This window comes from Heptranchias perlo, chromosome 2 (genome assembly GCF_035084215.1).
Source record: "Heptranchias perlo isolate sHepPer1 chromosome 2, sHepPer1.hap1, whole genome shotgun sequence".
Taxonomy (NCBI): domain Eukaryota; kingdom Metazoa; phylum Chordata; class Chondrichthyes; order Hexanchiformes; family Hexanchidae; genus Heptranchias; species Heptranchias perlo.
The window spans coordinates 48,332,786-48,356,334 of NC_090326.1; the positions used below are offsets into that span (position 1 = coordinate 48,332,786).

Below are 23,549 nucleotides of genomic sequence, written 5' to 3' on the forward strand. Positions count from 1 at the left end.
AATTATAAATGGAACAAAACACTGTAGTATCAGCAAACAGCCCCACACCTGACCTAATAGCAGAGGGAAGGTAATTGATGGAGCAACTGAAGATGCTGCTCTGGGGCAGTGATGTTTGGCCTCAGACACCCATGACCATCTTCCCTTCTATCAGGTAAGACTCCAGCCACAGGAGGGGATTCCCCTTGACTCATTGTGCAGTTTGCTTAGGCATCTTGCTGCCATATTAGGTCACATGGTACTTTGATATTGAGGGCAGTTACTCTCACCTCTCCTTTCTCATTGAGCAGATATGCATACCTGGATTAAGGCTGTCATGAGGTCTGGAGCCATGTGGTTTTGGTGGAATCTAGACTGGAGTGTTGGTAAGCATATTACATGCTTACAAAAGGTGTTGCTTCATATGACTGTTGATGGCTCTTTACATCACTTTGCTGATGATTGGGAGGAGGCTGATAGTGTGGTAATTGGCCAGGTTAGATATGTGCTGCTTTTTGTGGCTAGGATTTACCTGGGAAATTTTCCACATTGTCGGGTAGATGCCAGTCATAGCTGCACTGCAATATATTGTCTGGTGGCAGGAAAACAGACGGCCAGTTCTAGTGCATGGCTTCAGCATTACAGCCGGGATATATTCAGTACCGAGAGGCTGGCTGTATCCAATGCACTCCACTGCTACAGTAAATAAACCAATGAAAACAAATAGCTTTAAACTTTATTCAACTAAGTGGGTTGATCAGTTCCTTAATGCACAAAATATAAGAATGCTTCATGATTAGTGTAAAGGTACCGTGGCACAGAAATACTTTTATTGTTTCAATCACCGTTTACAGAAACTATTTAAAATTACATTATTGAATGTCTAATCTACTTGTGTTTGCATGAAATCTTTCATCACCAGCGCATCAAACAAACATTATAGATTTATATTAAGATTACATAAACCGTCCAGCTAGTGAAATATAATAATCTCCGAACTTTACATGGAAAAAACGTATTGCACTGTAGGTAAACAGTACACTCATGCAGTTTATTGTTTGGTACATTTGTTCAGTTAAATGTAACCGACAACCCTTGGTCACAATTAAAACTGAGCTGAATTACAAGCAATGCAGGAATTCAATATACACAGCCTTTCTGCAATGTCTCTTTATATAAACATCACAAAACAGTCACGCTAATTCACATTCTTGATTTTACAAGTGTAAAATTAATCGAGATATTGTGGCTTCTTCATTAACATAACCGAACTATTTAACTGCTTATTGCAAAGCAAAATCATTTATACTGCAACACAACAGAAAATAGTTCTAAATTTAAAAGAAACACCAAGTGACGTAACAGCTTTCCTACGGCAATTTCCAAGGTCATGTATTATGCTGTAGTCTTGCTTTCTTCTGGTCGGAAGGCACAGGAATATGCTGGTGATTTTTTTTTATCATCAGTCAAGAATCCAGTTGATAAAAGTAGTCTGAATGGATCCCCCATAATTAAATACACAAATGGTTTTCACTCTTCATTATTTTGACACCGATGTGGAATTTACAGTATATCCAAGAGGTTACAGATATAGTGCTTCAGTGTATAATACAAGTATTTACTGTTCAAAGTCTCATTACAGAATAAGGAAAAAAAACTGCCCATAAGAAGAAAATACTGGATACAGCAAAAGAAGACAACAAAATACATGGACACCGACACTGTCATCTTTACACCCAGCACACAAGAAACAGCAATATACACACAAAAATATTAAGTGCAAATATCTTTGGAAGTTAGAATAAAATAATTACCAGAACAAAATTTAAAAAAAGGCAGAAAATTTACTTCAAGTACAAGATTTTGACCTACAGGAGGTCAGTTTAGTGTATATGGACTGTCTTCAATTCACTTCTTCCGCTGGAACACATTCGCCAACATTGCACCTGAAGTGGTTAGCTGACCCATTTTGTTTAAGAACCTTGTCTTTGTGTCTTCACTTACAAGACTTGCAGCAATGGACATCGAGCTTAAATAACACAAACACAATGAATAACTTGAGGTTTTATGTCATGTTGAATTTGGATGCTGAAAATTCAGCACTAGTTCACTAACCACTTACATGGAACAATACAGTTCAAATAACCTTTCACCAGATCAGGATTTGGATTGGTTACTTCAATCAAGGGTGTAATTTTTCATTCTAACACAAAGTTATGCATCAATTTCTGGTCTTTTAACACTTACCCTACTGATTAAAACTCCAAACCACTGAAGCAAAAATGACCAACACTAGCGGGGTTAAAATAGGCTAATGCTCACCAAATATGGGGTTAATACTCCATTTTACATATCGGTTTTGGAGAGGAAGACAATTACCTTAAAAAGATTAAGGGTTAAATAAAAGCAAGATTTAAGTGGTGCAACTCCTGCCCCTTCAGTAAATGCTACATCAGGTTTAGAGGAAGAATCAAACGTGAAAATCAACAACTGGAGAAAGGCTAATTTAATGAGTTGAAAAGGGATCTGGCCCAGGTGGATTGGAATCAAAGATTAGCAGGTAAAACAGTAATTGAGCAACGTGAGGCCTTCAAAGAGGAGATAGTTTGGGTACAAACTAGACACATTCCCACGAGGGGGAAAGGAAGGGCATCCAGAGCTAGAGACACCTGGATGTTTAAAGGTAGAGATTAAAATGAACCAGAAAAAGGAGGCTTATGATAAATGTCAGGTTCATAATTTAGAGAACCAAACTGAATACAGAAAGTACAGGGGGAGAACGGAAAAAGGAAATAAGGGCAAAAAGAGTGTATGAGAATAGCAACAGCAGGCAACATAAAAGGGAACCCAAAAGTCTATTATAAACATATAAATAGTAAAAAGGTAGTCAAAGGAATGGTGGGGGCGATTAGGGACCAAAAAGGAGATGATCTTGTGGAGGCAGAGGGCATGGCTGAGGTACTAAATGAATACTTTGCATCTGTCTTCACTAAAGGGTAGCTGCCAATGTCACAGTAAAGGAGAAGGTAGTAGAGAAACTGGATAGGATAAAAATAGATAAAGAGGAGGTACTTAAAGATTTGGCAGCACAAAGTAGAAAAGTCATCCAGTCCAGATGGGTGCATCCTAGGTTGCTGAGGGAAGGAAGGGTGGAAATTGCAGAGGCTCTGGCCACAATCTTCCAATTCTCCTTAGACATGGGAGTGGCACCAGAGGACTGGAGGATTGCAAATGTTTCATCCTGTTCAAAAAAGGGGAGAGGGATAAACCCGGCAACTACAGGCCAGTCAGCCAAACATCGATGGTGGGGAAACTTTTAGAGACAATAATCTGGGACAAAATTAATTGGCACTTGGAAAAATATGGGTTAATAAATGAAAGTTAGCATGGATTTGTTAAAGGCAAATCATGTTTGACTAACTTGATTGAGTTCTTTGATGGAGAAGGTTGATGAGGGTAGTGTGGTTGATGATGTGTATTTGGACTTTCAAAAGGCAATTGATAAAGTACCACATAAAAGACTTGTTAGCAAAATTGATGCTCATGGGATTAAAGGGGCAGTGGCTATGTGGATACATAATTGGCTAAGGGACAGAAAGCAGTGAGTAATGATGAGTGGTTGTTTTTCAGACTGGAGGGAAGTATACGGTGGTGTTCCCCAGGGATCAGTATTAGGACCACTGCTCTTTTTGATACATATTAATGGACTTGAGTACACAGGGCATAATTTTAAAATGTGCAGATGTCGCGAAACTCGGGAGTGTAGTAAACAATGTGGTGGATAGTAACAGATTCCAGGAGGGCATAGATAGACTGGTGAAATGGGCAGACACAGGGCAGATGAAATTTAATACAGAGAAGTGTGAAGTGATTCATTTTGACAGGAAGAATGAGGAGAGGCAATATAAATTAAATGGTACAATTTTAAAGGGGGTGCAGGAACAGAGACACCTGGAGGGGGTGGGGGGGTATACATACACAAATCTTTGAAGGTGGCAGGACAAGTTATGGTGGCTGTAAAAAAAAAGGATTATGGGATCCTTGGCTTTATAAAAATAGAGGCAGAGTATAAAAGCAAGGAAGTTATGCAAAACCTTTATAAAACACTGGTTAGGCCTCAGCTGGAGTATTGTGGCCAATTCTGGACACCATACTTTCGGAAGAATGTCAAAGCCTTAGAGAGGGTGCAGAGGAGATTTACTAGAATGGTACCAGGGATGAGGGACTTCAGTTCTATGGAGAGACTGAAGACACTGGGGTTGTTCTCCTTAGAACAGAGAAGGTTAAGGGGAGATTTGATAGAGGTGTTCAAAATCATGAAGGGTTTTGATAGAGTAAATAAGGAGAAACTGTTTTCAGTGGCAGAAGGGTTGGTAACCAGAGGATGTAGATTTAAGGCAATAGGCAAAAGAACCAGAGGCAACATGAGGAAAAAATGTTTACGCAGCGAGTTGTAATGATCTGGAATGCACTGCCTGAAAGGATGGTGGAAGCAGATTCAATAATAACTTTGAAAGGGGAATTGGATAAATACTTGAAGGGGGAAATTTGCAAGGCTATGGGAAAACAGCAGGCGAGTGGACTAATTAGATAGCTCTTAGAGCCAGCACAGGTATAGTGGGCCGAATGGCCTCCTTTTGCGCTGTATCATTCTATGATTCTATGAAGTGCTATAAATGGCAGGGCACGATGCATGTCTGATTTCAGGTGTGTTATTCTGGGGAGGTGATGAGGAACAGGTAGTCACTTCCACATAAGGCTTTGGAAGGGTGGAGAGGAGAAGAGGAGGGAGATAGTTGTCCTGATCTTATCTGCCTAATGGCTGATTGTACAGCAATATCAAGCAGATTTCATTTTTAATCCTCTTGAATTGGCTGGAGATGCTATACTTAACAAGTAGATGAGATGCAATGGAAAAAAAAAAATCACAAAAATCGGGCAAGAATTAATGCACTAAGACAGTCGGATTTAACCTCATACATAATATGTGGTTACAGATATTGAACTCAGTGATACATTACAATTCTCTGATGCCCTCCCGACTTGGACATATATTCCCTTTCCTTAATCATTGCTGGATCAAAATTCTGCAATTCCCTATCTAACGCTATTGTGGAAACACCATCAGCACAAGGATTGCAGCAGTTCAATAAGGTGGTTCACCACCAGCTTCTCAGAGCAACTAGGGATGGGCAATAAATGCACCCTTTCCAGAATCACCCACGTTCCAAAACAAATTAAAAAAGCCAATTTAAAAATCACACTCAACATAAGTAGTTTTGAGGTTATACCCTTATTTTGCAAAGAGTATGGACAGCCTATCTTGTGGAGTCGTCTTCATTCTTCCAATGATATACATCCTCCACACACTGTCGGAGTACAGCCAAGCTTGATAGGTTATAGGACACCATGAATTGAGTATATATATATATATATATATATATTTGAGATTTCATGTGGCGATTGGCCTATATTCAAATAAGAAAGTTGATGTCCCATTTGGTAGGCAATTCAGCACTCCTCTTCATTTACCCATAGCCGCACACAAGTAGGAATATATCACAGTACTGCTAAAAGCCAAAAGGTTAAACTCTTCCAGAAAGCTGTCCAGACAATGCACAAGGAACTATTCACACTAATCTCCAACATGAGGTTCTATCTTTAGAATTCTAGTTATAAGAACATAAGAAATAGGAGCAGGAGTAGGCCACATGGCCCCTCAAACCTGCTCCACCTTTCAATAAGATCATGGCTGATCATCTAGCTCAGCTCCATTTTCCTGCCCTATCCCCATATATCGATTCCCTTAATGTCCAAATATCCCTCGATCTCATTTTTGAATATACTCAACGACTGAGCATCCACAGCCCTCTGGGGTAGACAATTCAAAAGATTCACAACACTCTGAGTGAAGTTATAGGAAACAACTATTGAAATGAGGCAATTTTCCAAATTTTGTTTTTGAAATTCAGAAATGAGAGGTTGGGAAAGACAGAGAGAGAAAGAGAAAGGAAGAGATTTATTGAGTATATTCTGGTGTCCACTGTTATTAGTGCCAAGCAATTAAGTCTATGATTGGTGTCAACTCAGGCAGCTGCTATGACCAAAGCCTGGATGCTTTGGTACCCCTGCTGTGGCATCCAGTGACACTGGTCCTTCTACAGAATCTAACAATAAAGCAATTCTGTGAATGATGTTGAAGATGGTAACTGCAGTCCTCAAGGATCCTGCTGCCTTTTTGCTGGTAGTGAGGTAGTGCATTTTTTGTTGACTGTGCCCATAAGCAACCCCTGCCTAAAATCAATTTGCCACCTAATTTGGAGCAGAAACAATGTTTCTTTACTACATCAGAACTTAAATCTATATCTAAGATGGAAGTAACCAAGTTTCACAATTCCTTTGGTTAGAATTGCATTTACGTGAATCCAACTATTGAGTTCTTTTCCTCAGCCTGGAGCTTGCAGGACACTTCTGGAAGTCATCAACAATGGAAAACAACAATCACCAAGCAAGATCCATGCCATTCAATGCAAATCTCAAGTTGAAAACTTGGCATGGACAAAGGTGAAGGACAAATTAACAAAACGAAACCCAATCAGACCCAGATCAAACCAACAGAAGCAATATGGCATTAAAAACGATGAACTTTTCAAAACTTGGGAATCCTAAACACCGTGTGAGATTCTCAAAATTCACAGATCCCCCAAAACTGGGAGAAAAACCCTAAAGAAATTCACCTTTTCCCTGAGTATGGAAAACTTTGGCCATTGACTGAAATCCTAAGATGGAAGGATAGGCGAGAGGTCACCAGACGAATTCAACAACACACACAGTGGAATGTGGGAGAATTACTGCTTCAGACATGTCTCTGTTTTAATGCAAAACCTACAGCAGGTGGTCAACACTCACTGCCATTGAAAGAGGCAACTGCTCCAGACATGGTGGGGCCATGTCTTTGTTTTAAAGCAAAACCGATCAACATCTAGGACGTTGGATACAAAAGGAAGCCTTGTGTGACAAGCTCTAAAAATCAGAATTAACAATGACCCATTGAGAGAAGCAATTGCAACATGATGAGGGACCATCAAAAAGCCATCAAAGATTCTTAAGGACTTTGTAAGAACTGTTTAAACAGACAAAGTGTTTTTTTTTAAAGTGACGAAGACCATTGTAAGAGAGGGATATAGAGGTGGAAACTCGAAACCTCTCGCTCTCTCTCTCTGGTTCTTGCTGGCGCTTGTGTGTTGGTTGTCTTGTTCTGCCTGTCTCTGGAAGGAAGAGCAGCTTCCAGCGAACAACAAGGCAAGGGGGCAACAGGAAAGCAGTTTGACAGGGAAGGTCAGCAGCTCTAGAAGCAGGCCGACACACAAGAAGAAATCAGAGCAACAACCCCAGTGACCATCAGACACCTCGTAGCAACAAGGGCCTTACAAAACAACCAACCGAGTAATATTGGGCCACCGCGACCAAAGAAAACCAACTCGGGAGAAAACCGAAGATCCGCAAAGTTTCCACTCTACAATCTATTTCTGACTTACCTCTGGGTGAATTACTGTCAGGGATTCGTTTGGTGAGCATTATCTGTGGCCCTTTAGAGTCCAACTTAGCTAGTACAGTGGGATTGGGAGGGGTGAGGTATCTTTCTACTGTAATTTCCCTCGTGTGTACTGAAGTGTTCTCCATTTTATTAGAGTGTTAAGATTGTTGCGTTGTATTTTCTTTCTTGAATAAAGGTCAAAGTTTCTTGCACCAAAACCAGTTGTCTGCTGCACTTTGTCACAACCCCCAAATAAGTCCAAGGTCTAGAACCCAGGGAGTGGGAGCGATTCGAACCGCTCAGAAGTTAGAGGCGAAGCTGACATACACCACCACCCCCTACAACAGTTTGACTAAATACTACTAAAACAGATAATTAATTAAACCCAAGCTTTCTTTGGTACCCTGACCAATAATTAACACCACTGCCAATGACGAGAAAGTGAAGTAAAAGGATGAGATTAGATGAGCCCTTTGTACTGCTGAGTGAGATTTGGTCACATGATGAGGCCCGAAAATCTTGAAAGATAATGCACCCGTCTTTTTTTCCCCCCCACGAAGATGGTTTGTAAATGGAGACGAGTGAAAAAAAATTACAGCAAAAAATTTGCTCATTGCCAGCACTTAGTGCTTTTATTCACATTAATCTGGAGATTTATTGCACTGTCCATAAAAACTGAAATGCAAAACAATTACTTTAAGTGACAGAGCCTACTGTATGATTGATAAAAGTGCTGTAGCTACCAGGTGTTTTCCCCTCTCAGATGCAGCAGTGAGTGAGGTGGCATTGCAATATTTTTGCATAACAATAAGGTAGAGGCAGACATTTATTTAATGACATTCAGACCCCAAGACAAAACATTCTTGCTCTTTCAGAGATGTTATGTTGCAGACTTCTTTTCTGCCATTTGAAGTTGTTAGAGAAATATGCAAATATTGTTGTGGCAAAAAACAGCATGGTAAAAGATGGTCTTTTAGATTTTAGAATGTATTTTTAAACTCCAACCTGAAATCAGCATTCACAGCTCTGGCTTTTGCATTTTTTTTTAAGGCAGAAAGGAATGCTCAAGCTTCACATTATAGTAGGCATACCATCTACCAAAATGTTAAGGCAAACCACACTTACATTGAACTTTTTCTTTCCTCTTCTCTTCCGAAGGCAGTGACAGGATTCTAAGAAACCTATTGCTAACCAATAGAAATGCTTAGTTTGGATGAATCTACAATATTGAATTTTGAACGTGGTCCGATGAAATGCAACTTTTCAAACTTGATTTTCAATACATATTTTGTGATGGAGGAGTAAAATGAGTCTCTCTCTCTCTCCCTCCCCCAACTAAAGCTTGAGTCTCATATTAGAACATCCAACCATCTCACGTAGCTATTTTCTGAATATTGAAATGCAGCTTTTCCCAACCCCTTGTCTGTTTCACCAACACAGCACAAACAATACATGTAATATTGAATAGTTACCTCTGGGGTTCTTGAACGGTCCTGTTTTCCACCTTTAGTTCACATTCCTTAATCATAGAGCTTAGAATAACCTGAAATTATGCACAGCAAATAGCAACTCAATTAGCAAATATTTGCAATAAAATATTTAATTTCAGCTGAATACAATTAATTTATTCAGGGGTGCAGCAGCATTTTTGCATTATATTCCCTAAAACTGATATGGCTAAAGTTGCACAGGTTGCATTTTATATGCAATTAACATTTTGCAAAGAGAATTTTCAACATTTGATGATGTTACAAAAAGTTGAAAGATCTTTTTCAAACTAAGATCATCTTCTCTGCTGTTTATTTAATCTAAAGGATTTGCAATTGTATGGATCTTAAACATGAGATGAGATAGTGAAAATCAGCATTATTCTGACCATATTGTTCACGCCTCAACTTACAGAATCATGGGAATTTCACAACAGCAGGCGACCATTTTGGCCCATCTTGCATGTGCCACTGCTACCTCTAAACTGGACCCACCCACTTTCCTGCTCTTTCCCCATATTTTTAATATTTTTCTTCAAATGTTTATCCAATTTTCTCTTAGACATTGTGATTGAATTGACTTCAATAACCGTTGTAGGCAACGCATTCCATATTCTAGTAATCCTTTGCGTAGAAAGAAATCTTCTGACTGTCCCTTTAAGTTTCAGTACCAATTTCGAGTTTACATCCCCGTTAACAATTCACTGACCAGTGGAAATACTCTCACGATTTATCTAAACCTTTTTATAATTTTGAACACTTCTTAATCCTCCTTAATCTTCCCTGCCCCAGGGAATACAACACTCTCATTATAACCATACCCCTACATTCCTAGCATCATTCTAATAAATCAATGTTGCACCTTTTCCATTGCTGCAATATATTCTTTCGACATTAGGTTGCCCAAAACTGCACACTGTACTCCAATTATGATCTAACTCATGTCTTGCATAGATTCATCAGCAACTCCTTGCTTTTATGTTTAATGCCTTTATATATAAAAAACAGAATCCCATTTGCTCTTTCGTGGCTTTTTCTAGTTGGACTCTTGCTTTTAAAGATCTGTGTATCTGCATTCTAAAATATCTATCCCTCCTTGCCAGAGAATTTTTACCACTTTTTATTTATCAGGCTAAGAATGTCAGTGACGGGGAATGAAACACTTCTACCGGGGGTCCTGTGTCAGCATCAGGCACTGCCAGATCATCATCTACAAACCAAATTCAGAGCGAATCTCTCTCTCTCTAAAGCCCCAAATAATATACCTTCAATGTAGTAGGAAAGTTCAGAGACAGTACTTTCTGTTCAAAATATTTCTTCTCCCATAGTCTCATTTAACTTTTAAAAAAGCCAATTTACCTTGCTGACAGAGAATTCACTCAAACAGGTTTGCCCTCCCCACTGGACCATTCTAGTATAGGGAGTGTTTCCATGTGTCCAGGAGTGGCTCCAGTGGTAGCGCTAATTCAGTTTGGTTTAAAGAACATCCCTGAACAATCCCAGAAAATTGTACAATAGCCTGGAAATGCAATAGAAGTGAATGGAATTTTCAGTTTTTAAAAAAAAAATGAACTGAATGAACCTAAGCAGTGACGAAAACTCAGTGAAGAGTGGCTGTTTTATGTAATTTTGAGTTTTTTGTTTAACCACAAACAGTTTGTGAAACATCTGTAAGCCTCTCTCATTTGTCCAATAATGACTACTGGAGAATTGAACTTCTTCACAAGCTCATTTTGTTAGGCAAGGGTATTAAGGGCTACGGAACTAAGGCGGCTAACTGGAGTTAAGATACAGATCATGTTTGCGCCATGATGTAATTGAATGGCAGAACAGGCTTGAGGGCTGAACGGCCTACTCCTGTTCCTATGTTCATATCTGACCTACTTGCATATGACTTTAAGATCACTTTGAAAACTATTCCACTCTTTGCTCTTAACTCTGCATTTTAGGGAGCTTCACACCTTGATATAGATTGGAGATTGCAAAATTAATTGTAATTCATAACAATTAGCAGAAGCATCACTTTTTGGTACAGTAATTCGTCATTTTGGTACCAAACTTTAAAAAAAAACAAGTATCATTGGTCACATCTAAGGGCAGTTGCAAGAATTAATTGTAAAGATGGATCATATGTCAGTTTTTTTTAAATTTAAAAATGTTCAAATCACCTTTCATTTCAGATGGGGAATGCACTAATGCAGTAAGTGAAGCATTTTAAGCTTCAAGATGCTTTTGATAAACCTGGAGACTACATGTATTTGCCCACTGAGTTTCCCATTAAAGCAGGCATAGTCGACACAACAAAGTGAGTCGTAGCCTTACAGTGAGCACAGATTACAAATAAACACAGCTGGAATGTGACACCCAGAACTGGGTTATTGTGGAACCCAAAAACAGATTGCATCTATTACTATTTTATGTTTTTCTGCATACCAACAAGTTATCCATGGTTAAGAAGAAATTACTGCTGCTCTGCTCAATAACCAGCCCATTAAGAGAGGTGCCAAGCTGCTTTCCCCATCTGTGATAAAAGGTCCTGCCTTGTAGTGCACCATCGTTGGTCGGATAATGAGTTACCAGGATTACTGGATTTAAGATTTTGTGGATGATCCTCTGCACTAGGGAAAGGATGGGGCAATGCACAGGCTCCTATGCTGAAGCTTGACCCCAATACAGAATGGCAGATGCTGGATATCGAGCGTGCAATTATCAAACATTTTAGACAAGAGCTGGAGCCCTATCAGTAATCTAGTCCCCAACGTTTGACTTAAGTCAGTGCTTTTCAAGGACCTATACTCTATTCTTTGTTTGACCATGAGGACTTCAGATTCTTTTTCTCTGTTGCCAATTCAATTTGGATTCAGCAAAGTCATTGTTAATTTGTGCAGGGTCAAGTAACATCTTCATAAGTGAATCACATGGGAAGAATAAGCCAGAGGTAAATATAAAAAATATTATAAATAGCAAGTGTAAGCATGGCAGTAAAACATTAGACAGGAGTGTTTCTTTACACTCCCTCACCCTCTCAAGTGTGATGTAGAAATTTGCATTAGGCAGTTTGTGATGTCTAAAATGTGATTGATAGGAAGGGGTGTGAACACAGAGTAGAGAGAGCTTTACTCCACATCTGGTTCATGTTGAACATTTCCTAATTCTGACCAGATGTCCAAAATGGAAAAACACCCTATTCACCAACAATGGCATCCTTTACCTTGAGCACAAAACCCCCACCAAAATTCAAAAGATAAACTAGTTTTGTAAATGATCCAAGTAATTGAGTACTCTTCAGCTACAAAAAGGAAACTGGGGCACTTCTCACGTGATTTACAGGTACAAACCTCATGCTCTGGTGAGAGGTGCTCCATATCTGTTCGCAAACACTTTAGGCCAGGGAGAAAATGATTAACCATCAGCTCTTCTGAAATAACTGCAGGCAACACTGTTAAGGAATATTACCCTCCAATTTCATTTCAAAATATACCGACTAAATCCCAACTATTTTAAGGCCATCACGTAGCATTAGGCTTCAAACCATGAGCAGATTTCTATTCTTATGCACACCACAGGGTTATTTCAAAAATGAAAACCAGATAAGAATGATGTATAAAAATTATTTACAGTTGTGTTGCTCTGGTGTCACAGAAATGTGATTAGGGCAAAACAAGAAGCAGAATTTACATAACGTCACAGCAATCTATCACTCATCTTTTCTGGACTAGTAGTTATGTTGTGAAATTTTGCATCGTGACAGTACAGATAATTATTTAACTAAGTGCTAGTGCTAAAAATAAGATGATGCATTAAAAACTAATCATAAACTAAACATCAGGAATGATCACCATGAAAGACACATTTAGATACACATCGGTTACAAAATGGTGGTAAATACAGTGATTTAATGAGGAACCTTGGCTTACAGCCAAAACCTTGTCTTCTAACAACACTCACCTTTGAAACATATCAAGTTCTTAAAAGTCAATAGCTGTGAAGAACAAGCACCAAATAACTGATCTGTTCTCTATGGGTTTCAAAGAATTCATAAAACAAGGCCTTTAAGGAGCTTCACAGTGTGTGGAATAAATGTAAAATTATCCAACAGTTTGTAGCCTCATGGGCGGTTTTTAGAAATTACCTTAGGGCACAGACATTTTCATTTCTGGTTTTATGTAAACATTGGATGACATGAAAAGAAAAACTATAAATCTTTGAATTATTATTCTTTGAATGTAGTTCATTGCCTACATATCTTAGGAGAGACCCATCATCCAGGGTGTCAGGAATAATAATGTTGCATAAAAGCCCTTTCCATAGGCCAAATTCCAATTAATTTTTCTAGAAGCAGGCTGCAATGTCAATCATTACTACACAGCAAAAGACATTAATTGTCAAAATTAATCACTTCAAACCAGAATTTGAAAGAGTAGCAGAGGAAAGTAGGAGTCAGGTATGTGGAAGGAATGGGTAAGATCACCAAAAGGCAATCTAACTTGCTTCCTTGTTTATTTCACGTCCACTTGCTTCAAGTATTTTACAATGGATTTGATATTTTGACTGCCTTCATAACTAATGCACTGAAAGGTGTAGTTTCTTTGGAAGGCAAGACAGGGCAGCAGCAATTTGCAAACAAGATTAATCTACGTGACTATCCTACAAATCAACATTAACAAATGAAGTGACCACAGCTTGAATGGAATGAGTTCAGTATTCTACAACCCATCCAACAACACTTGGTGATGGGGTTTCCCAACATCTCACCACCAAATACAACTAGTTATGGAAATAGTTAGCTGTACTGGTAAATACACTCGAGCCTTTAAGAAAATGTCTTTGCACTGAAGTAAGGAATTGCGAGAATATTACCATATTTCCAGCAGGAAATCTGATATTGTAATCTAGTGAAGAACAGAATTCTGAGACAACTTACAACTAATGCCTTCAGAGAGGGCAATTACAGTTCCAAGCTCCAAGGATTCCTATATCAATAGATATACTTCTAACCAAGATGTTTATAAAACTTTGGAAGAAATCTTATATAATTCTTGTGCCCCATCTCTGAGAATTTCAAACTAGAGTTTTCAACACTCATCAGTTTTAGTACATAAACTAGAGAAAAATCATGAAATAATGTTTTGTCCCTGGTCATACAAGTTGATAGAGCCAGACATTACTAATGCTCTGAAGTGAAACAGATGGGCAGCCATGTACAATGTCTTACTACAACTGGATGAATGAGTTGGAATGACAGTTCTTCAAAAAATTATTTTGCTTCCTCCAATTCCATTGTGCCTGTCCTATTGTGAAGGTATGACTTTTGCTGAATACAGTGGACACAATTTAGTCCTTTCATTATTTTATAGACCTCGATCCAATCGTCCAAGTACACGTTTCACTAAAGACACAGACTTTTAAGCTTATCTGTGTAGCTAAGATGAAATAAATCTCACGGCCCTTCCCCAAACCTTTTCCAAAGCCTTAATAGCGCCCACCATGTGAGGGGACCAAAACTGGCTGAACTACAACCATTACGGTTATCTGTAAGGTGATCTGGTCCTCTTTGATTCAAGAACTGCTAAAATGCAGGAAGCAAAGGGAGATTTTTTTTTAAAAAAGGAACTACTCTCAGGCAGAACACAAATGTGCTGACTGACTACTATACTTACAGTTCTTAAAACGGTATTGAAAAGTTTTAAAAAGTGGTGGCTCGGATCCAATAAACTTGGCATACCTGGCTGCTCACGGCTGAAGTCCAATGCAAAGTTCTAATGATTGGGCACTTGAAAATTCTATGCACAAGTACCCTCAATTTTGGAATTATGGAAATGAATGCACAGCTCTTCAATGCATTTCTCCTAAATCACAAAAGGGAGAACACGAAACAGTCTGAAATATAACAAGTTTCAAAAAGCATGTTATTCTTTCAAGATGGTTGTCTAGTTGAAAGAAAACTTCTTTCAAGCAAATTAGTAAGGGGTCGCTGAGGTGCTCAAATTTAGATGTGATCTTCTTTGTTGGGTCAAATGCATTAAGCTGTGATCGGTTTAAAATCTAAACAGCAATTAAAAACAAAACAATTTAAACAGGAACAGAAAGATCCACATTTTTCTTAATGACTTGCTAAAGCAATTCCTTTCCCAATTCAGTTGCATGTGGTGTTAGAGTAAACATTGGCTGTACTATAGTAAGGATACAGCAACAGGACAGAGCACTGTAGGCTTCGAAGAGTTGAATGGCAATGTCCAATCTTTTCGTGTCAACTGCTTGCTGGTTGTTTGAGATGGCCAATTTGTGTAGATTGGGGAGAACAACTGCATAAAAAGAAAAAACACATGTTACACAATAATGGAGATCACATTTTTTTTTATTGAAGGTGAAACTGCCTCTTTTCTGGGGAAGAATTTTTCTTCCTTTAACCTTTCTTGAGTATCTCTGCATCAAGCGCCATTCCCAGCCAACCTGCACCAATTACCACTCTAAAGCCGCTCCACTCTTCCTCCAATTGCTTTTTATTTATGGGAAAGCACCTGGCTTCTGCTTTAAGACTGGCAGCTCTAATGTGAAGCACTATGAATGGAGGCAGGCAGTGGAAACAGGACTCCTGTTTGCTGTTAAAATACAGCAAAGCTGCCTCCTTCAAGTACAGACATAACGTACACATCTAATATATTTATCTCTTCCCCTTTTATCCTCTTTTCTTCTCTCTTGCTTTCCCTCTTTTCACTCCTCTGTCTTTTTCCCTCCTCTTTTGCATTTTTTCAGTTTTCACACCCCACTTGGTCAGAGGTGAGTCTCACTTTCACGAGGCGAGGGCTTCTGATTCTATTAGAACCACAGGTCCAGCAAGAGAAAGAAAACTATGAAGCCAGGACATACCAATAGAGTGGAGACATGAGAACCCTGCCATGTGGGAGAGTTGGTAGGTCAGATTAAGTTATTAGTGCCGTAAATTGTTTGAAGTTTAATAGGAGTTAGAGAACTGGATCTTCAGCAGCATAAGATGTTGAACATGTGAACAGTTTAAGATCAAACATCCTGTTGTTAACTAAAGAATCAATTTAAAAAATAAATGTCTTCATTTATCAGAATCAAACTGGCTACTCCCTTCAAGTTAACAAGTAAGTCATTGAATCTGGTGTACATCCAGCAATGTATCTAGTTACTGAGACACTAAAAATAATTTGGTAGAGGCAGACATCTTGAATTTCAGGGAAGTAAGGTATGATTTTATTTCAATTGATTGAATTCATTCAAGGTTCCTCATATTACTGAGATGGACGGTTGCCTACATCCTAAAGTTTACACTGAAGGTTTCTAAAAATACCAATAACTTGCATTCTCAAAAATAACTCAAAATAAGAGATAATCCTATATATTAATTTTGATGCAAAATCTGTCAAAGTTTGGGGTAATACCAAAAAAATCCCTGCCTTCTTGAATGTCAGTGACCCAATTTCGCACAAAAATCAACACAATTAAACATTCATATATACCAAGTTAATAAAAATTGATAAGAATCCTCTCTATTAAGGAGAAGATGAAAATCAATCTGACATGGGCAACAACCTTAAAGTGTACTTTTATAATCTATTTCTTTACACGTTATTAAAAAAAAGGAACAGATAGGAATCACATTTAAATGCAAGCCTATTAAGTATTTTCTAAAGGTAAGCAAAAGAATCAAAATGGCAGCCAGTCAACTTGAATTCCTACACTGATCCAATTTTGAAATGAAATACCCAAGTAGTAAGAGAAAGCTACTTTATGTGTTCTGAAGACTTGCTGCTGAAGTGAAACAACTGAGAATGAACACTTGGATTGAGGAAGGGGGAAAGGAAAGAAAGATGATGTATAAAATAACAGATACTTACACTCATCCCTAAATCTTGGCTCAGCATTTGGCCCAACTCTTCCAAAAGTCTTTATTATTTCCATGTGCAGAGAATGCTGATCATGATACTGTGGATCTTCAAGAAATGAAGCCAATTGCATCTTAACTCTTTCCAACAGCTGTTAAAGTCAAATTGCGAGGCATTAGCATTTTAATGCACAAGCTCTTACTAAAATTGAATCTCTATAATTAGTACGATGTTAAGAACAATTTGAAAAGATTGTGCCAAAAAATAGCATTTTGAAGAAAAGAAAATCTCAGAGCAAATTACTTTAATTTTAATGGTTTTTCTAAACAAATATCTGCTGAATGCCTGGTTTGCATTAACCTTTACAGTGCACATTTTATTCCACTGCAGTGACTTTGTTTCAATGGCTGGTTGAAGTACAAGTTCAAAATGAGTAGATGTTTTCAGATTTAACATTTGTAATATTTACACAAACATTTGCGAGCTCATTCCACTTAATTTACCTTAATACAACTTAGCACAATTGTTACAGACCACATTTTGCTGCTTTTTGTGCTAAATCTATGCCTGAATCTCTCGAATTTGGCTATACTGGCCTCGATATTTACGGGGAGGCGGAGAGGGAATGGAAGCGTCTTGTCAATGGAAATGCCGAGTAGGCGGAGGTCCTGCTGAATTTAATGGCAATATCTCTTTAGAATTTTTTTACTCCGTTTCCTGCCTGGCAGCCAGCCAGATTGAGAGGAGGGTGGGAGAACTCACAGGTGAGTGGAGTGGGGGGAGGGGAGGGAAAGGGGGGGGAAAAAAAAAATAAAAAAAATCGAAAGATCACAGGGAGGAGAGATCAGATCACAGGGTGGGGGGGGGGGGAAATTGGTCGATCACATGGGAGTAGGCCAATCATGGGGGGGGGGGGGGGTGGAATTGGCAGATCGCAAAATTGGTGGGGGGTGGGGTTGTTGGCCGATCACTAGGAGAGTCAATCTGCCCACAAGCAGGGCTGGAAAAGCACCTAGCTGCTGGATTCGGTAGCTCCTGCCTCCATTTAGCTACTGGGCTCCCCGAGCCCTGGGAATCCCATGCTGGAGGTGTTAAATTCAAATTGCTGACAAAATCTGAGGCATGGACTCTCATTAACATATTATAATTACCAACCTGCCTCTTGAGAGCGGGTTACTTGGTTGTCTCCCATCCAGCCGTGGTAAAACCGGAAGTAGGCGCGTTTATGGTGGGTTTCCCATTATATACAATTTAACCCCCTCCCTCGCCACCGTTCCGCCTGTCCTAGGGCAGGTTAAAATTATTCCCCCATCTCCGATGCACACTCAACACGGTGGACTAACAGTGGAGTAAAGTGTTGTGGCAACATTCCAGAATCCAATGGGCATCACATCGTGACAGGCATTCAAATTCCCCTATTCCTACTAGCACAAGTGTGATCACTCTGTTAGCAGACACACAGATGTATTCTACTGACAGCTCAGTTACATATCAATTACACTGGCCCGTCTAGTTTCCCCCAAAACTAAGATCATCACTTCACATGAAGTACATGCTGGCACACAAAAGTTGAGTTTTGGAGGCAACCAAAATATCCATTATGTGTAGCAGGTACAACTTTACCAATGTGAATAAGGCAGTGTTATTTACACTACTGAAATACTTAGACAATCCCTTTTCAATTTATACTAATTTAAAACAGAAATCATGGAGTTTGTATTTTAAAATCCAGATTTTAGTGAGTCAAAGAAATTGGACTGAAGTGTTAGACCAGTAAGCGATCATTCATAAACAGCTGTGTCCACTGCAAATGCTTGTAAGTAAAAAATGGTATAAGTGATTAAAAACTGCCCACTTGTTAAAACAAAGGACTCCATTTCCATTTTGTCTGGACAATCTTTAATTGCTGAACAAAACAAATTAATATGCATTAAAAACAGAAAATAAGGGACCTGGAAAGAGAAAAGACACGCACATGCCACTAGTTAAATATACTCTATACTAGTATTGAGCACATTTAACCAGCGACCTTGATCTGTTCACCTTTCAGATGATGTGCACTCCTGTGTACTTCCAGCTTTTCTGTTTTTATTTAATTTTCAGCATTTGCAGTTTTCTATTCTTTTCTCTCCAAGTTAACACATGATCAAGATTCATTGGTTTGTCCAGACAGGATTAACAATTTGTCTGGAAAATGTACTAAATCATGTAGACCTTAATATATGTTCAGTACCTCAAGCACAACCAGGTTTCTTCAGCACTGCATAAGATTTATTGCATCAAGTAACATGTGCTATATCTGTGTTACTGTATTACTTCTACAACCTGTCAGACCTGATTTGTCCACTTACAACAGCCAGATGTAATACAGCTGACTTAGCTATTCAGACCAGATTGCCTGTTATGCCCAAGTAGCTCACACTGTACCTCTCTTTGGGTTACTGTTTCCATGATGGTTCCAAAGGCGGGTATTGTAGCTATTCGTACAGAGCTGGAAAATGGAAAAAAAAAGTTAATATCTTTGCACATCTGAAAAGTACCAATTTAAAAAAAAATTATATATATGTATAAGTTAGTATGTAAGTTTTGTTAGGCTGTTACAATGTCAATGGAAATAAATCTAAAAATGCAGTTTTCTCACTAGGACTTTATAGATGGCTGAGCCAGTGATTGCAGAGTATGCCACACCTTTATATTTCAAGAGGCTACATTGCCAAATATGATGTGATGCATTTGAGTACAAAATGTAAAAGAAACCTATTTAACAATTTTAAGCACTTTGTCCACTTTTTAAAAAAGAAACAAGAGATTTTTATAAACGGGTTCAGCTGGTCAGCTATCGAGTCTGGAGAGAATACTGCAATGCTATCAAACAGAAGTCAGTGCACTTGTCAAAACAGACAATTAAGTTTTGTTTTTGTTCTGTTTTTAGTCTATGGTCTCAGTCTGAACAACTCACAATTCAGGGTCACTGGATAAGGTAACAAGGGCCGGAGCAACCCGCTTGTCAATTAAGGCTCCATTCATGCCTCGTACGATCAGCTGTAACCAGTCAAAAAAATGCAACAAAAATAAAAAAAACAAAAACACATCGATGGGTAAACAAAGATGAAAAAAAATTGATTAGTTAACTGAGGATGAGCACGCAGACTCTCAGTCCATTCAAGGAAGAGTTCAACCACCCACATAAGGCACACAATAAAGATAAGGCCTATGCGCATGCTGAAAAGCTAGTTAACATCAACCTGTGAGAAATTAGTAAGTTAAACGAAAGCCACGCATCCCTTTTGCTCTGAAAAATCACCCGAGTAATTTGATATTTTGTTAGGATGGCTCTGTTGGAGACCAGAATTATAAAAGCGAACAGTTTAGGCAATATTCTACTAACTTTATTAGACTTTAAAGCTTGTAATGCCAAAAGGGAGTAACATACTGAATTTTGGACACTGTTGCACTAATGAGCAGGAAAAGCAATTTTCCATTAGATTTCTAATAAAATTCAAATGTACTCTAAGGTTACTTTAGCAACATAACTTGCTCTTACACAACAAAAATTCCTTATCAGCAATTAAAATACTGCATAATCAGAGTATGTTTGCATAAAATGCAAAATGATTTTTTTACGGTTATAAAGGTCTTGAAGTGAATGATTTCTAAAATGGATCAAGACATTTGCAAATTTCAATTTTCCCCTTGCCCCCAATCCCAAAATAGTGCACTTCCATAGACTAGGAACCACCCCTCAAAATACGCACACATAGGCGGCTTTTAAATACACAGTCAATTCTAATATGTTCTTGCACATTTAATACAATTTCTGCATAATGATTAGCAGTGCATCACTGCAGTTTGTAAGAGTAAGTGAACAAATCAACGGGTGATTTCTCAGCAAGATAATAAAAAGCGATGCGCTTCAACTGGCTAGGAGGAAACTTACATTTCAGGGTCACTGGAGAGAGTGATAAGAGCAGGGACAACTCTCTGAGCTACCAGAATTTCATTCACCCCCTTCACCAACAGCTGAGTGGGTAGAACAGGGGATGTCACACGTGATACGTGGAAAGAGTGAACAGAGTATCATGGGAAGTAGCATGGCACATCGAAGAGAGAAGGAACAAAAGAGCAAACAAAAATTAGAGGCCAAGCAACAATTTCTACAGAACAGCTCAACATTTACAGGGTTTGAAACACTAGAACAGCTCAAAATTTCTAAAAAAAGAGCCACATACCAAAGCTGATCAGCTGATCTCACAGGCTTTGGATATAAAAAAAACACCAGGGGGGAAAAAGATGAGTAGTTCAATTGACTTACAATTGTAATATTAGAGGAATTATTTTGTTTTGTATTAAAGTTCTAACAATATTGTTGCCCAGAGAAGTCATCCAGTTTGCACTACTTCCAGTCCTAATTATTTTAAATACATGCAGGGCTAATTCAGAGTGCATGCCCGAATTCCTGACATGCACTCCTGGTGGGTGAAGCGCAAAGTGTAAATTCATAAAATGTCACCACTTATCTCTCAAGTTTATTGCTCGATGCCAGAAACTGGTTTAAAAAAATTAATTTTCTCATATCTTCAAAACAGGTGAGATCTTTTTTAACCAACTAGATTAGTGACTTTACGTGCTAAGTGGATGGATGTGTGTTCAAAAGTCTGCTTTCCTTGGGTATATATCTAGAGTTGGCCATTCAGCAAAAGATCTAGGTTATAAGTCCTAAACTTACCACTAGGGGTTTCAAAACCTTTTACCACAGAGTAGTAAATGCACTCGGTAATGTAATTTTTTTTTGCTGTAAACATGCATGCCAAAGATTAAATTTAAAACTAGATACTAATTTATGTCTTTCTATAGCTTGTGCTCATAAGCATTTCTCCAGACCACAGCTATGGAAACTGGATACCTGTTTATCAAACTTTAAAGTTCATTTCAAAAATATAGCATGGAACGAACCTGTCCTCTAGCCCAAAAAATAAGAATCCCAAACATGCAGGAGATTTATCCTGCGGTTCTGAATTATATTAGAACTAAAAAAAATTACTTCACAAGTCACATGTTTCTTCTTTTCCATTAAAAACAATGGCTCTTGGTGTAGATTTCCCACCTCTTCCCATTTAGTCAACTCCCAAGTCAGCAGCTTCCCTTGTTAACATCAATTTCCAATTCGAAACAGCATCCTCAGTGTCACCGGTTAGTACTTAAATTCCTCTAATATTTTTCCAACTCTCATCTTTCCCGCTAACACGTCCCCCTCAAAATGGGGAACATTTTTTCCCAATTTGAAATCAAACTCCAAGCTCTGGAAGGAATCCTGCAGTTGTTCTAATAACAGTGGACCATGCTCTCTGAAGAGCCAAGCAACTGTACCAATCAGGTCTGGCAGCTTTGGTATGTTACAGAAGCAAAAAAGATTTCACACCCTGGCTAACAAAGCTTACATTTTAAAAGATGCAAGAATCTAATTACATTGCTTGAATGACTAAAGCACAGTAGCTGATCATAAAAGTGATAACTACGCAATCACACACCCCTGTATTAATAGATGTTCCACTACAATATCATTGTAAAGTCGTGCAAGTCACATTCAACAATACTCTTAAATCAAAAAGGTACGTGCTACTCCATTAATATCTCCATTACATAGACTCTCAACACCACTTAAAAAAATTACTAGTCTTTAAAACTTTATTGCAAACAAAATTATTTTATTGAAAGCCTTACCTCAAACATTCTAGCAGCAGTGCACCTAACAAGTGCTGAAGTATGTACAACTCCATACCACAACACTGTTAAAAGCAGCTCATGGTATGCTGGGTTTGCACTAAAAATAAGAAAGACAGTGTGAACTTTAAAGATCAAACTTAAAATATTTGTCAAACGTTACTGCTTTTGAAAAAAAAAAGGTTCTTTCCTATACAGGAGACTTCTCAACTCTTAAAAGGTCCCCCCATAAACATCCAGGTTTCTGTCTGTATTTAAATGACAACACATTCTGAACAGAAGCAGCTGCATATCAGCCCTGCAAGAATGTGACTATTGAAATTCCTTGACATCTATATCTCTAGCTTAATGCTAAATCTATTGAATTCTGTTTTGATTGAAGTCGCAGTATTATACTGATCATTAAAAAGGTCAAATTTATGATGGTAAATGTCCATTCTAATCTTGAACTAGATACCGATGGTATTAACCAGCTTGGACCAAAGTCCTACCTTAAAAATTAAAATAACTTCTACTGTTACTGCTGACACAAACCAATTAAGCTAACTGAAAGCATTAACACTAGTAGAATAAAACTGCCGACTCCACTTCTGGTCACTAGCATAGCTGTGATCTTAGGAAGGCTTCCGTGATCACAAATATAAATCCAAATACATTAAGGTGGATGAACTTCGAAGACTAAAAATCCTGTAATAAGAAATTAAAATAGGTGATGGACGCCACTGGGAGCTAAGTATATTGGATAGAAAAGGAACCTGCAGCATCGAACTAAACTCTCCAAAGCCTTTGAAATGGTGCGGAGCTACAGAAGCAAGGAAATCAAAAAGCAGCACATACAGAAAAAAAAATTAAAAGCGAGCACCTAAGAGAATTCAAAGTTAAAGGGGACAGTTGACAGAAGCTAAAGGTGAAAGGGAAGTACCATGAGAACCAAATGTTGAAGGGGACCACTGAAATGAGGCAATATTTTAA

At 38.4% G+C, this 23,549-nt stretch overlaps 1 protein-coding gene across 6 annotated transcripts in view; it reads right to left on the reverse strand.

The window, feature by feature from the left end:
- Positions 1-775: 775 nt before the first annotated feature.
- Positions 776-23,549, reverse strand: part of relch (RAB11 binding and LisH domain, coiled-coil and HEAT repeat containing) — a 125,631-nt gene continuing 102,857 nt past the window's right edge. For 2 of the 6 annotated variants that reach the window (XM_068001861.1, XM_068001858.1), the window contains 8 exons: positions 22,578-22,677; positions 19,816-19,898; positions 19,284-19,347; positions 16,869-17,007; positions 15,192-15,308; positions 12,342-12,430; positions 8,989-9,059; positions 776-2,008 (listed from right to left, as the gene is read on the reverse strand). In XM_068001861.1, coding sequence (XP_067857962.1) covers positions 1,888-2,008; positions 8,989-9,059; positions 12,342-12,430; positions 15,192-15,308; positions 16,869-17,007; positions 19,284-19,347; positions 19,816-19,898; positions 22,578-22,677 — 784 coding nt within the window. In that variant the 3' untranslated portion in view covers positions 776-1,887. Of the gene's footprint in view, positions 2,009-8,988; positions 9,060-12,341; positions 12,431-15,191; positions 15,309-16,868; positions 17,008-19,283; positions 19,348-19,815; positions 19,899-20,793; positions 20,877-22,577; positions 22,678-23,549 lie in introns of those variants that run through there. The other 4 variants (XM_068001859.1, XM_068001857.1, XM_068001863.1 and 1 more) reach the window with 3 other exon arrangements.